A 16,166-nucleotide genomic window follows, 5' to 3' on the forward strand; every position below is an offset into this window, starting at 1 on the left:
CGAATCGAGTTGAGACCTATGCCATTGTGACCGCATTGTCGCCGCGGTTTCAACGACGCGTCTTGTGCGTCCATCTGATGTGTAGATCGTAAGTTGGGTGCATTTCATTTTCTAAGCCCTTGATCATGATCATGTGGCCCACCTAGGGGTGGTGTGCATGGATTTCTAGGTAGGTCTCATCTCTTGGAACTATTTCCAACACACACTACACTATTTCCAACACACACTACACACATACTACCTAGGCCCTATCCCTACACCATCTATCTCTAAAACACCACCCACTAACCTAAAAAGCCTACTAACCCTACAACATTGTTTCTAACTCCCTAATGCCATGATTTCTCTTCTCTATCTAAGGTAAGAAACTCATGATTACTTAGCTTAAAAGAGATTTTTCTCTCTTTCCCTCTCATTTCTCTCTTCTCTTCTTCCCTAGCAACCTTCCTCCAAAAATCCTCAAATTCTCCAGCCCCTTCTCCTCCTTTTTCCTCTTAATCCATCCATTGAAAACCCATCTCATCCATTTATCTTGGTTCCTTGGGGCATTTGGAGCTTAGTGATCCAAGTTTTGGTGAGGATATTTAGGTGGGTGCTTCTTTATTCCATACAATATCCTTTCCATAGTGTAGATCTTCTTCTTCTTTCATTCGGAAAGTGTAGGACCCACCAATCAATGGTGGAGATCTTACACAATTCCTTGGATGTGGCCAAATGGTCCATCTTATGCATGCATGTCCCATACATGGGGTTTCCTCTTTATGGACCCCATCATGGAGGGTTCTCCACATTCCATAACTTGATGGGTCACTAAACCCTTGCATCATGGTTGGGATGGTATCTCATCCATTCATCTCAAGTGTAGATCATGCATGGTGAAGATCCATGGTGAAATATAGATTGAAATGTAATGTATGGGTGTGATTGTGTTGGGGAAAGCTCAATAGTGACGGAGCCTTCTTCCAATGGCCGGAATGTTTTTATTTCTCTTTTTCTACCTTTCTTATGATTGCTGATGATGTGTGTGGTCCACTTGGTGGGCCTGGATAGTCCAGAAAAGTCCAGCTAGGGTGGGACATCCATACCCACTTACACTATGGTTGGGTGTCCCATTTGCTGACCTTTATTGATGCATGCAAGTGTGGTAACCTTGAGATTTATTTTGGACATTTGTGGGGCCCACTAGGGAGGGCCATAACACCTAGTTCTTGGAGTATTTTTCCTTTTTATTTAACTTATATAATTAATTTTATCCAAGTACATGTTGCTGTCCAGAATTTTCTGGACAGTTTCTGGTTGATTTTGGACCAGATTTTGGGACTGTTTGGGGGACTATTCATAACCACCAAATATCCTTTTCTAAAAGGTGGGGATCTCATCTTGATGTCTCCCAAATTTCAGCCCGATCTGACATTCATTGGGGTCCCAAAGGTGTGGTCCAAGTGAGGTGGACAGTCTGGATTTTCTGCACTGTTCCAGCAGCAATCCACCCTGGACAGGTTAGAATTCTAAAATTTATTAAAATAGTTTTGGGTGTGTAAAAATTATAAAAATTTACAGGAAGGTGGACCACTCATGGTGGGACCCACCTACAAAATTTTGAGGCCAATGGACACCTGTACACCATAGTGATGGCTGGACCGGCCCATTACAACATGGTGCCCAGATCAGTCCGATTTTCAGGACAAATTGATTTCTTTAAGTGAATTAAAATATTTATAGATGTCCAAAAATTCTGAAATTTTGTGAGGGTGTGGCCCACCTATGGTAGTGTCACTCTGTAAAATTTCAGCTCCAACGGACCTCATTTGGGCATCCAAAAGAATGGGCCAAGATAGTTGGACTGCCAGATTTTCTGCTGTGCAGTCCAGCAATATGCCTTGATAAAACCATAATTCAAAAATATTTCCTCTGATGGTGGGCCACCTTTTTAGGTTACCTCTCATTGTATGCATGATGAGGGGCCTTGACCCTCAATTTCCCAGAGTTTTAGAGGCCTTGGACCCACTCTAATGGAGTGCCCAAATTTAGGACAGCAACATGTCATAATTATGCTTGGCCTTTGGGCTGAAATTTTGAGGAGTGAGGCCCACCACATTGTGAAGATCTTAGAGGGAATAATTTATACCTTTGGTTCCTTAAATGTTGGGCTTAATAAATGTACTTTTGAGGCCCACCACAGTTGAATTTAATTGGGTCCACGAACGTAGCTAGTTGTTGAACTCTTTAGGCCCAATTGAGCTGGAACTTTCCAGATAGGCCCATTGAACTCTTGGGCCATTTTACCATACTATTGTGTTGGGTTACTGGGCTGGATTACACAAGTAGATGGGCCCTTGGTTGCCCACCAAATCAACTTTATACTTGGGCCGGGTTGTAGGCCCAACTCACTTGACTAAGAGCATGACATTTGCCCATGTGGTTTGAGCAATGGGCTGCCCACTAGGCCACCACAATATATGGGATTAGTGGCCTTTATGTTGGGCCCTAACCTTTCCCCTATGGGCCCATAATGGTAATTATGAGTTGGGCTATGTGTGTTTTCCTTGGACCCATGTTCTGGATAGGCCTTGGGCCGCCCTTTCTAAAGCCCAACATGAGTGTTTGTGGTATGATTATGGCTGCCCGTTTCTTATTTCTGATGTTGCGTGGTCCTTGAGCCTTGATCCATGATCAATTAGAGATGGGCTACCTCTTGGGGACTAATTGTGGTTGGATGTCCACATTGGTGGCCCTAAGGTAGGCCCATGGGCTTCTATGGGTGGTTAAAGGTCCACCATAGACCCTTGCTAGGCCCGTTTCATCTATTTAGGCCCATACCATTGTTCTCCTTAGTCTCGTGGGCTACCCCAGGTATATGGGCCCCCACTAGAGGTTGTATTCCTTATGAGGAATTGGTTAAGTACCTACACCCTTCATGGTTAGGTAGAGAGTTCATCTTCACCTCATTGGCACCCCTATTCATCTTCATGGCCCACTCCCATACGCATCATATGCATGCTTGGTTGAGGTGTGATTGGCCATGGTTGTGCCATTGTGTAGGACATGTTGGTATCTCCCCGAGAGATGGATGCTTGGGATTGATGCATGGGTGATTGTGTGATTCATGCATCTGGCATTGCATAGCTTGTGGATATCTGCCCTTACTTCATCAGGGCCTTACCTCCACAGGGGTATTCGTGGATGGCCATATGTCTGGACACCGGAAATATTAGTTGAGCATACCGGGTGCATAGGATGCCCATGGGTGAAATTCCCAAAACTTCCATGGTACCAAGGATATGCTCCAACGCTGTGACCGGGTGGAATACATGAGCGCACGAGGGCTTTATACCGTTAGGCCGCGACTCCCACTGTCGTGTAGTCGGTTGGATATGGGTGTGGCCTTACCTGCCTGGTGTGAGGAGGCATTGCTAGGCTGAGTCTGACCAGCTCGTAAATGGGTCCGCTACCTTCAGGCCTTGTTGGTGATTGGTTGTCCACAGGCGGGTAGTGAGGACTCTTATGCTCATTTGACTGTGCGGGGTCTGCAGAGTGGCAGTCATTCAGCAGTGTAATGGACCCCGGTGATTTCCTTATGATTAGAAATGTACTTGACTTATGGTTTGGATATGAGCACTGACATTACTTGCATCGCATTAGCATTGGCTATACAAGCCCCCCTCCCCTTCATGCATAACCTTGGTATGACACCCATTACTCATTGCATCGCGTTCATGGTAAGTCTTGGTAAGGCTAGTGATATGCCCATTGATCATGCTTCTCTCCTTATACCTCCTACTATTCTTCTGTGCACCACTGTCACATACTTACACCACCCTCTAAGCTTCTATAAGCTTATGCACGATTGATGCGTGCAGGAGACTCTAGGTAGGCACCGTAGCAGCAGAGCGTGGAGTAGAGTTGAGCAGTGAGGACTCCAGTGTTGCTGATTTCTCTCTCTTTTCCTTTTATTCTCATGTATGTCCTTTTGGACCTTATGGATGATGTAAAAGTTCAAATTTTTAGTGGATTTTGCAATGTGTGCCTTTGTTATTCTCAGATGTACTTGCTGTGATCTTGGGTATGCTCGTATTGGAAATGATTATACTGTTATGAAAATCCTCCTTGTAGGATCCCAGGATCGGAATCTACCTCAGGAGCCGAGAATGGGGTACTACGGAGGCTGTTGCGGCCAGAACCGGTAATCGGGTTCCTTGTGAGTCCGGTTACCGAGTCTGGGGCTTGACGGGGGGGGGGAGGGAATGGACTGCTATTGTCCTAAATTTGAGGACGAGTCATTTTCAAGTGGAGGGGACTAATGTAGGACAGGTTGTGGAGGGGATAGGACAAGAAAATGACCTAATATGCATTATAGCTTCCAACGACAGTAACTTTGTGACTAATTATCAGAGTCATGCACGTAAAATGTAGTTAGGAAGCTATTGTCAAGGCTTATGTCTTGATTAATGCGAAAGGCCATTGGCCTTGAATGGATTGCTATTGTCTTAAACTCAAGGAGTTCTTTTCAAGAGGATGCGATTGATGTAGGATAGGTCGTGGACGGTAAAGGGTAATAAAATGACCTAACATGCACTATAGCTTCCAATGGCCATGACATTTACGAGTGGTTATGAGAAAGCATTTAATATGTAGTTAAAAAGCTATCAATGAGGCCCTAAAATGGTTTCACAAAATAAGGTCATTTTAGGAGGCAATGACCTTTCATATTGGCTAGGACATGTACCTCGACGATTAGCTTTCCAAGTACATATTACATGTGCGATTTCAATAACTGGTAGCAAAGTTATGATGTTATGGCATCAGAAGACAGGTTTTTGCCATATTTCGGCCTCTGTGGCCTGATTTCCTTTGAACTTGGCCCTCCACAAAGTCATCCATGTCCTATCCTTCATTAGCATCTTTCACTGGAAAAGAACTTGTCCTTGATTTTTCTTAATTTTAGGACGATAGTAGTCAATCGTGGTGAACTTCCTAATCAGGTGAAGGCCTACTCGTGATAGTAGTCCAACTTGATGGTGAAGGTCTAATTGCCTGATGGATTTTATTTTATTTTTTTCTACAGAATGACATTTTGGAAAACGCCATCTTAATTTCTTTCACCTCTTTTGCAATAATGGATTTTCATCCATGACTTGCCGCAGTGTTGATACTGACTTCATTCATTGCCAAGATGTTGTCATCGTTACTATTGGCTTCGATCTGTGCACTTTGGTTGTTGCTGAGAATGTAAATGGGTGTTAATCTTTATAGAGTTTGCTAGGATAATTATGAAAGTGTCCATCTCTTTGACGATTGAGTCGTCCATAGCCATTGATTCGTCTTTCCTTTCTATCAAGCTACTCAATGTTTTGATTAGATTGGAATGTTTTTCTGGTGCAACCTTTACTCAACTAGTTCATTCTTTCATGGATCCATCAAACAATTTGACGATGGATTCCTTTTTTTGTGATGCTACATTTTTATGCACATATGGAGCAGTTAAATACTCTTCGCAAAATGGTTGTGGCCTATGATTTTGCATGGGTGTTGGACTTGCCAGCCATGAACAGGTTGAGCGTGAGCCCCCTTGAGGGTCGTAGGCTATTCATTGCTATAAATCTGATTTTGCTCTACAACCTTAGTCAATCGAGTAAATAACGCTGGTATTTCTCGTTGAAATGCCTTGATAGCTGCATAATCGTTGCTTGATTTTCCAGAGCAACATTCGTAGAATTCTTGCTGCTTGATATGCTATTGGAAGTTATTGACTTGAGGAAAGACTTTGCTTTGATACCAATTAAAGTATCGGGTGAATGATGAAAGAGGAGAGGAAAAGATCATTGTTTTCTTCCTCTATGATAACCTTTGAACTGTAAGGTAAAAAAATAATAATCTAAAACTCAAATAATCTTGATAATAATGGATTTTTTATTATTATTATAATGCAATTGATATGAGATATATAAGCCTTAGACTTGTAACTTTCTCCAAATAGTAAGCTTTTAAAAAAACAGTTTACTTTAAATCGCAGACGTCTAAATTGATTCAAATTCTACTAGGCGACTCAAACAAGAACTTCAAGTTATAATTGGACTCTTCAATCCTTATAACACCCAAGAAATAGTGAAATAAATTTTAACTTGTTAAAAATAATAAATTTTAACTCAAAACTTAAATTGGACCTCTGAAATGATCTTATGTTGTGAAGCTTTTTTGGGGTCAATGGCCTTTGGCACTGGCTAGGATGTAGGCCTCATTGGTAGCTTTTTGATGACATATTACATGCGTAATTCTAATAGCCGATTGCAAAGTTATGGCTGTTGGAACCAATAGTGTGCGTTCGGCCATCGGTTTTTGCCCTATCTCGGCTCATATGGGTTGATTAGCCTGATTTTCTTCGGTCTTAGCCCTCCATAAAGCTTGTGGATTGCACAAGGTTATGTTTTCATGCCAAACATCCTCCCAAAAGCGAAGGCGAACCATCATCAATTCTTCCTTCGATAGCCATCAAGAAAATCCTAAGCAATCCACAAGCTGCTTTCCAAACTGCCAAGGCTTTATAAAGGGATGATGAAAGAATATACCAACCCCTGATGAAGTCTCATATGCGCATCAGATGATCAATTTCCACAGATTCTCCTCCTCTGTCTCAAACCCCTTTGGTTTAAATGCTTCACCCCATTTAAGAAGGTAGATTCGTGCTTTTTGCTTGGGCCATTCTGTAAGAAATGCTTTGTGATGTTTTCCAATCTATTCACCAGTGGCTGGACCTCTGAACAAAGGCATGCAATAAACTGGCATGTTGAAGAGTGCTTGTTATTGTTATTATTGTTGTTGTTGTTATTGTTATTGTTATTATTGTAGCACTTGGATATTACTGTTATTATTGTTATGTCATCTGAACAATGGCACCAACTTTTTCTAGCTTTCCATGGCAACAATTATCCAAGTGAACTGATCAGAAAAAAAAAAATAGAGAAAATTATCCATGTATGAAGGTCTCCTGTTTTTAGTGGTGGTTTCTGCATGGTTATCGCTGGAATTCATCATCTAAGAAAAGTCATCCTGAAATGCACGGTGAAAGTGCAGTTCAACTAAAGTTGCAATGAGATTCTCCTGAATGCATGAGGATAAAATGGTGCACCTTTTTATGTAGATGGCACGAGTTGATGGATATAATCAACAAAGTAGGAGTGATGCAACTTTTGCTTGGACAGATGTCCGACAGAAGAACCTGAATTCTTCTTCAGCAAGAGGTACAGTGATACACTTCTTGCCAGTTCATGTCCATTTAACTATTACTTTTGTGTTGTTATCTGACTGATGAGTATTTTATTTTACTTGGTATTGTAAACTACTAAACATTGGGTGCTGTCTTGTCTCATGCTTCATCATCATCTAAACCTTATCCCAACTAAATGGGGCATACTTCTTTTACTTAATTCTATCTACATGATCATTTCTATGCTCCTTGAGCTCCCAACTATACCAAGATTGAACCTCTCTCTGGCTACAGGCATTTGCTATTATCATAACACCTAATTGTTTTGGAAAATATCACCAGCTTTTGCCTGGCTTAGGTTCTCATGGCTACACCCATTGAAGTTTAGCTTGATCCAACCTCTTTTTAAAACTAGTTGCATGCAATGTTCGAAATATCGGTATCGTGTTACGTATCACATCCTTGGAATATAGATACGTATCGGTTATCGCATGGGATATATCGTTTGTATCGGGTAATTTATCGCATTTTTTTGGAAACATTGGAAAAATGGTTGAATTTTTCAATGAAACTTCAGGGATTGTTAAAAAAAGACCACCTTAATACGCACTTTTAAATCATAACATCTGAAAAAAGAAGTGCTCAAAATAGGTTTCCTTTGTATAGGGTCCTAAGCTATGTGCTGTCTAACTAAACTAATGCAACTATATTCAAATTGAATGCATAACATTTAGAGTGTATGTGATAATCATTTCATCAAACACACTCCTAAATACTTAGAAATTAGTCTCAATTGACAGATGGTTGAAGCGAAATTTCAATTTTTTTAAAAAATAATTTTTAATTAAAAAAGTTTTTTATTTTTTATTTTTTATTTTCCAAAATTGACAAAGACTTAAAAAAATTAGTAGATCAGTCCTCATACATGCTTGATTTCGTGTTTGGAGTGCAACATTGCGAGCAATTTGGGAGATATTGGGGAAATTTTGAATTTTCCCCAATTTTCCCCAAATCGAACCACCTACACCCAAATTTCAAATTAGAGTGTATGTGATGATCATTTCATCAAATACTCCTAAACACTTAGAAATTAGTCTCAATTGATACCTGGTTGAAGAAAAAATTCGAAACGACTATGGAAAACGCAAAGAACCAATGGATATTGAAATCAAAGCTCAAACCCCATGATTTTTCATGTGAAACACGAAGAACCAATGGATTTATAACCATTTGACATTGATTTAACATAATTTCGACCAAAAAATGATCGAAAATTGAAAATGTGTACCGAATTGAACATTGGGATATATTGGCACTACCTGTGCATTTTGTATCGCACAGGTGGGATACGTGAGATATATCGGCTGATATCGTCGATATTTAAAACATTGGTTGCATGAAAGCAAGAATGGATTCATGTGCATGATGCAGTAGAGAGCTGATATATCCCACATAAGAATGGTGAACCCTTCAAACAAATGATGCAAAAGAGGAAAGCGGAAAGCCTAATTTTTTTCCTCCTTGAGGCAAAACCAACTTTCATTGAATCAAACAAATTATCTTCATACAATAATTCAACAAACCTTTTACTCTAGAACCTAAGCCTGCAACTAATCCCACGCATTGATTATAAACCAATGAGTCAACGGCTAGTTGTTATGAATACAAGATATATCTAAAATACCTCTAAACTACTACTAGAAAACTAAAAATATGTTAATAATTTTAGGTTGTTATTTGAAGGCTGAAGCCCTAAATGATGAAATTATGCAAACATGTGGAAGTAGCTGTTGTAGATTCGATAAGATCTACAGAATTAGCTATAGATTATCTACGTTGGAATCTAAGTGCAAAGTTGTGCTTCCTTAGTCCAGATAGAAATGCACCCCTGCCATTTTCCCCTTGTTGAAAAGGTTATCAGCTTCAATGACTTGCATGATTCAACTCCTTGGTCGATAAATGGGCGTAATGACCTTTACAACCCCCGTAGCAGTTCAAATTTTTTTATTTTTTATTTTGCCTGAAAAATTCAGAAAAATATCTAAAAAATCTAGAATAATATAAATATTCTAAATTTGCATTTTTTTTTTTGTGCTTTTGAACATGTTTATGGTAGTGTAACAGTCCACTCTTTAATGAGAGTGTTGCATTGGGTTGTTTGATAAATTTATGAACATGGTTATCTGTCTCTAATGTTTACACATTACAATCAAGCATCATGATTAGAAATTGGAAAAAAAAATCCATATATACCACCTTTTCCCCTTTTTTTGAAAAAATGGCCCTCAAAGCTTCTATTTGCTCAATCACTTCAATCTATTATTTTAATCATAAAAACTATAGTACGAGTGGTCAAAATCTGATGTAGAACGATGTATGAAGGTTTTTGGAATGAGAAAAGTGAAACAGTGAGGGAAAAAATAAATTTACATAGAAAAAAGAAGTGGTCATTTTTAAAATAATAAAAAAAACCAAACCATTACGGGGGTAATAGCCATTATGCCCCGTAGTGGCCATTATAGCCCCTATAACGGCCGATACGGTCCCAATAAATCAACTGCCTGTTTCACCCACGTATTGCGTAACGGTCACGACTGTTACCTATATGTATCGGCCTTTACGGCCGTATTGTAACGGATATGGAACACCTTCTTTGGGTTTAGAACATGGTTCACAACTAATGCCCATTGAGAAGTGCAAGAGGCGTGGGCATCTCCTTCCTAAGAATGGGGTTTGTCCTTGTTCACCTCAATTCCCTCTTTCTCTATCTTCTTCATGGATAGGTTCCCCAGAAATGTCTTAGAATTCCTGTTACTCACTTTCTTCCCATTGGTATTTTCTGTTGAATGCATTATAGGGGTGAAAATGGGAAACCACTCAATCATCTCCCTAAACATTGTCTTTTGACTCATCATACATCACACACTTCATGGTTTGTTTATTTATTTTTAAATGTCAGCTTCTCTCATCACATCTGCATACATGTCGGTCTACTTGTTAACATAGATTTTTAATCGAGCCCTTTATCATTCTTTAATAGGCTTGATTAACTAGTGCATCGCTGTCTCTAACACCACAATATCAAATAAAATGGAGAGACCGGAAACATGTTGCATGTATAAGAAATCAGGGCATTATTCTTGAATTCATCTTTTTGATCTACTGAATTAGTGGTTCTATTTGATCATATCATGATTTATAGTAGTTTTATATCAAGCATGGGTAAGGCAATTTGGCTTCACGTGGTGCTCTTTTCCAGTTAGTCACTTCTCGTGGCTTTACATTTGCATGTTGGAATACCTGGCAAGTGATTTTCTGCAGAACTTTCGGAGAGTAAGGTTGTCATTGCTGAAACCTTGGACCGACCTCAAGGTGTTGATAGCGGGGGGAGAGATGCTGTTGAATGTAAGTACAAGGAGTTTATTTGTGGTGAGGAAGCACTAAGAATTTCCTCTACTGAGCCATACTGCCTACGCCATCCTATTCGCCGTGGCCACTTGAACATTTCTCAGCATTACCCTACACAGCAGGTATTCTCCATTCCATCACTTGAAGAGTGGAAGTCAACATAGATTAAAATTCCTCCAAATAACAAATATTCATTCTACTTGTTTGTTTGAGTTTTTTTTTTTTTCAACCTAATCACAAGCTTCCTTTGATTTTTGATCTATGATATCTAAATCACAGGTGATTGAGGACCTGCATGCAATTTGGGACTGGATATTGAATGAAAAGTTGCATATTCCTCAGGCTGATAGAAACATGTTTTCTGCTATTCTTGTTGTGCCAGAGACATTTGATAGTCGTGGTACTCTTCGAGTCATGATTCTTGTATCAATTCTGCTGACATCCTACTAGGGTTACTTCATGATATAATAATTTAACATCTTTTCTTAACTGCTATAGTTTTAGACATTTTAGTTTCCACGGATCAGTATATAAGATGATGAAGCAGTATTGTTAAGATAGTAGTTGTCAGTTATGGAGAGATTCTATATAGTTACTTCATGATATAATAATTTAACATCTTTTCTTAACTGCTATAGTTTTAGACATTTTAGTTTCCACGGATCAGTATATAAGATGATGACGCAGTATTGTTAAGATAGTAGTTGTCAGTTATGGAGAGATTCTATATAGTTCTTCTCACTGCATGTCTTATTATTTACTTATTCACGTCACGTGTAACTTAAGATTAGGATTTTCTACATTCCTCTTATCAGTTTCTGGAGTTCCCCTTCTAACTCTTTCAGTTAGAGAAAGACAGTTCCTATACACCTTTCTATACTTTTGCTTGAAGTTAATAGTTTTATACTCATATTGCCCCAATTTATGACTTGAGATTTCAACTGTATGGAGCAAAACTAGGATTTTTTGAATGATTTTTTTTTTTTTTTTTTAATAATGTTTTTCTATGAGCAGAAATCAAGGAAGTTTTGTCAATTGTATTGCGGGATTTACGATTTGGCTCAGCAGTGGTACATCAGGTGAGTGCAAACAACTTTCCTGCAAACTGTATATGTTTAGCTTCAAATCGACTTTACCTACTCGCACCAAACTATTTGAAGAAACTTTAATTATTGTAATCATGGGAAATGAGATGGAAATAACTTCTGAGATCTTTTTTCCAACTGTATTGATTATCTTATGGATATTTGCTCGATGAGATCTCCATCTAGAGTCATGTGGTCCCAAGCCCCGGGTAAAGGAGAGTGGTGGATGGTAGTTGTGCAGTGGGTTATTCGTCTTCTGCATCATAACCATAAGAATTCCTTTTTCAAATATGACTGGCAAAGCAAGATTCATATAGCCAGCCACAATATCTGAGAGAAGCCTATTGTGATGGTTTTACATCGCACATCTCCTTGTTTCTTAACAAGTGTAAGCTATTTGCTTATTTCATCAAGTTGAAGTGTTTGTTAGAGTTATTATTGTGATGACATTAATTTGTAATAAGAGAATAAAAAATAAAATTGGATTTGGTTGGAATGAGACAGTTTAGGAATAATGCAGAATGGACATAATAATGAGAAAAAGGAAAACAATGTAAAAAAGTCTAAATAACTATCAAGGGTGCGGCCCACTTGATAGTTTTTGAGCTGGTTTTTGGGGTGTCCATCATGGAGAGGTGCAGCTGATGCACAGGTTGGATGTTATGCACACACCACCATGGGCCCCATATACACACAATGGACAAGTGCCCATGTGTATGCAAATTCAAGTGGTGTGGCCCACCTGATGGTTGGATTTTGGGCTGATTTTTTGTTTTTCGTAAATTCATATGGGGCGCAACTAATGCACGAGTCGGATGACATGCACACACCTTTGTGGGCCCTGTACCAAGTCTTGGGATTTTCTATGGTGAGCGTTCCCTCCCAATGTTTTCCATGATGTGGCCGAAGGCCCACCTGATGATTGGATTGGGATGATTTTTTGGCTGTTTACACGAAGTGACATGGGGTCCATTTTCAACTGTTTTCACCATAATTATGGTGAAATTGTTTTCACAATAACATTTCCTCAAGGGCTTGCTTGGGAGCTTGTAAATGGGAAATGGAATTGGAGGTAAATGGCTTACTCAGTCGTGTTTGGCTGAGAGTCAATGAAATGCATTTGCAATCCAAATATTCTGTTTGGATGGGAGCACTGTTTTAAATATCGACGATATCGGCCGATGTATCACACGATATATCTTGTATCCCACTAGTGCGATACGAAACGCACAAGTAGTGCGATATATCCCACATGTTCGATATAGTGAGCATTTTCAAATTTCAATGCTCTTATTTTCTGTAAATCATGTTAAATTAGTGTCAAATTGTTACAAATTCATGATTTTTCATGTTCCGCATGAAAAATCATGGATTGGGAGCTTCGATTTCGAGATTTGGAGGAGATGGGCTGAGTTGCGAAAAATCGAAAAAAAATAATTCAAAATTTCCCAATTTCTCGCAAATCGTTTGCAATCTATGTTCAAACATCACATCAAACATGTCTGTAACCTAATCTAGGAAATCTTCTTTTGCTTTTGAATGTATTGCTTGTGTTTCCACACGTCTTCTTACATTTATAAATTATATGAATAGACATTGAATATACTTGCATCAATTCAGTTAGACAACGCATAGATTAGGAAGGACCCCATACAAAGAAAACATATTATGTGTACTTCTTTTTTGTAATGTTTTGATTTATAAGTGTGTATTGATGTCTTTTTTAACAATCACTGAAGTTTCATTGAAAAATTCAACCAATTTCCCAATGTTTCCCCATGTTTCCAACAATAGCGATACATTACACGATACAACCGATATATCCCCTGCGATAACCGATACATATCCATATCCCAAGAATGCGATACGTAACGCGATACTGATATTTCAAGCACTGGATGGGAGTAAATGGGAGGATTTTGAATGTACTGGAAATTTTCAATATATTCACCGGAACAATGTTTGATATCCCAAATCAGCTATGAAAACCCAAATTAGTGTACATATGTAATATTTAACATGATGATTGTAATAAGCCCATTGAAATATACACTTTAGCAAAAAAAATGAGGAAATTTCAAGCCTTAGTGGAAACATAAGGATCGCAAACAAGCAACTTGCCAACGTTTTTTAACCATCTATTTAGATTGCCAATTTTTGGATGGTTTGGATCATTCTATTGGTGCGATTTTAGTGATGTAGTCGATAATTGGATTATTTCAGAGTATCATTAGTGTGCCACATGTATGGTGGATATGTGTGTAGCGACGCCTTCGTTTACTCGTGCAACTCTTTGAGGGAGCTAAAAGAGTCATTTCACCCTATTTACTTCCAACTCTCTAGAGAGAGGATTTCATTCCAAGCCCATTTACTCCCATTTCATTTCATTTACATGCATTTACTCCCATCCAAACACACCTCAAATACCATTTACCTCCATTTCCTCTCAATTCACCCCATTTACCTCCATTTACTCTCATCCAAACGGCCCCTAAAGACATACATACACACACATATGCAGATGCAGTCGTACACACATATATGCACACATTCAGACCATTGTCGCTAATTGTGGAACCCACTTTGCTAAGTCACAGTACCAAAATCAGATTTGTAGAGCAATCTTAACCGCTGATTCACAGCACTTTCTTTTTGTTAAAATAGGACCATTGGAATTTTTATTTTAACCGTCTGTCAGATAATGTGTCAGATAATGAAATAAGTGTAATTTTTTTGTTCATGATACATCGAAACTGAGACCCATAATTCGGACGGTTTAATTGGAATTACTTGTAAGCCATGTATGCAATTCATAAGTGCCTACATATTATCCAGCACACTCTGCCAGAGTATCAGAGATTCTTTCCCAAAAATCAGGCTGATCCAATCATTAGGTGGACTACATCACAGAGAACAATATATGACCACTTGAAAGCTTCAAATTCTGTGGGGCCCACCATGGTGTATATATGCCATCCAACCTGTCCCACAGTTGTGACCCACCGTGATGATGGGGCGCCCCAAAAATCTCGCTGATCCAATCATCATGTGCCCTCCAATTGAATTTGGAGGTTTTGGGAGATTTTTATGTTGTTTTCTATGGTGTGGCCCTCCTGATAATGGAATCAGCCTGAATTATGGGGCATTCCATTTCATGGTGGGGCACACCATATGCACGGTTTGGATGCCACGCACAGCCATGGTGGGATCCACACATGACTCCACGATGAGTCAACTCCTTGTGATCCTTCCCTTATCTCTGTGTATGCATGTGTATTCTTTCCATTGGATCTGTGATATTTTTTCTCATCTCGATGAAATATGCAGTTTGAGATGGTCAATATACTTGGCTTTTCATTATTTTTGTGTACCATATCCACTCCTTTTTTCTTTTTCTTTTTGGTAATAAATCTGCTAGTTTATGACTCATCTAGTCTTGCTTTTGTTAATGCTGTCACTATCACACAGGAAGGTATTGCTGCAATTTTTGGGAATGGATTGTCAACAGCATGTGTTGTGAATATGGGTGCTCAAGTGACATCAGTTATCTGCATTGATGTAAGGACACTTTTTTTTTTTCCCACTCTATGTAACTAGTATGCATCTTGGTGTTGGGTATTGGACATGATGGAATTTTGATGATCAGATTCGGTAACATCTATACAAATATACCTTTTAAAATCATATCTCAGTGCTTGGAGTATTGGTGTCGATGCATGTACGCTTGGGATATAGAAACATATTGGCATCGCAAGGGAAATATCGCATGTATCAAGGAATATATAATTGTTCGAGGGAAACAAACATTGGGAACATAGTGGAATTTTTTCAATGAAACTTTAGGAGATGTTAAAACTTAAAAGAGACATGATTACACACTTAGAAGTTAGAACTAAAAAGATCACGAAACCAAGTATGCATATGAAGTTTTCTTTGTGTAGGGCCTTTAACTATGCACTATTTGATAGAAGTGATGCAGTTGTACCCAAAATGAGTTATATTATTCATAAATCAGATGATACAATACTAAAACACATTCAATACATCCAAAAGTTTTTTAGAAAAAAAAAAAGAGAAAAGAAAAAAGAAAAAAAAAATACAGCTGTTCCCACTGCTTGTACAGTTGTACATCTTTGCCTCAGACACCGAGAGTTACGAGGAGGCTCAAAGTCATCCTCTCCGTCTCCACTAGGATGGTCATGTTACTGTTGCTCCATGAATTGACAATATTGTGCCTAAGACATGGTGGAATGGTACAAACTTAGGTACTCTCCCAAATGTCACCGGTGTTCATACTCTCTGAACTGGATGAGTATGCCTATTCATGTGTTACGTGTAATAGTCACCGTCTATGGTTGATATGGATTTGGAACTGGAAACAGACTGGGTATGTATGCCCTCTTGGGTACCTCTGGCCATAGGCATATCCAGGATAATCCCTATCCCTGCTGTCTATATCCATAGGCATA

General features: G+C 38.9%; 1 protein-coding gene across 2 annotated transcripts in view; it reads left to right on the top strand.

Moving 5' to 3' along the window:
- The window catches only part of LOC131231889 (actin-related protein 9), a 99,052-nt gene that overhangs the window by 26,301 nt on the left and 56,585 nt on the right, over positions 1–16,166 (top strand). For both annotated transcript variants that reach the window (XM_058228239.1, XM_058228238.1), the window contains exons 6-10: positions 7,139–7,238; positions 10,526–10,734; positions 10,892–11,012; positions 11,627–11,691; positions 15,166–15,255. In XM_058228239.1, the coding sequence (XP_058084222.1) occupies positions 7,139–7,238; positions 10,526–10,734; positions 10,892–11,012; positions 11,627–11,691; positions 15,166–15,255 (585 nt within the window). The remainder of the gene's footprint in view (positions 1–7,138; positions 7,239–10,525; positions 10,735–10,891; positions 11,013–11,626; positions 11,692–15,165; positions 15,256–16,166) is intronic.

This window comes from Magnolia sinica, chromosome 17, assembly GCF_029962835.1.
Source record: "Magnolia sinica isolate HGM2019 chromosome 17, MsV1, whole genome shotgun sequence".
NCBI lineage: Eukaryota > Viridiplantae > Streptophyta > Magnoliopsida > Magnoliales > Magnoliaceae > Magnolia > Magnolia sinica.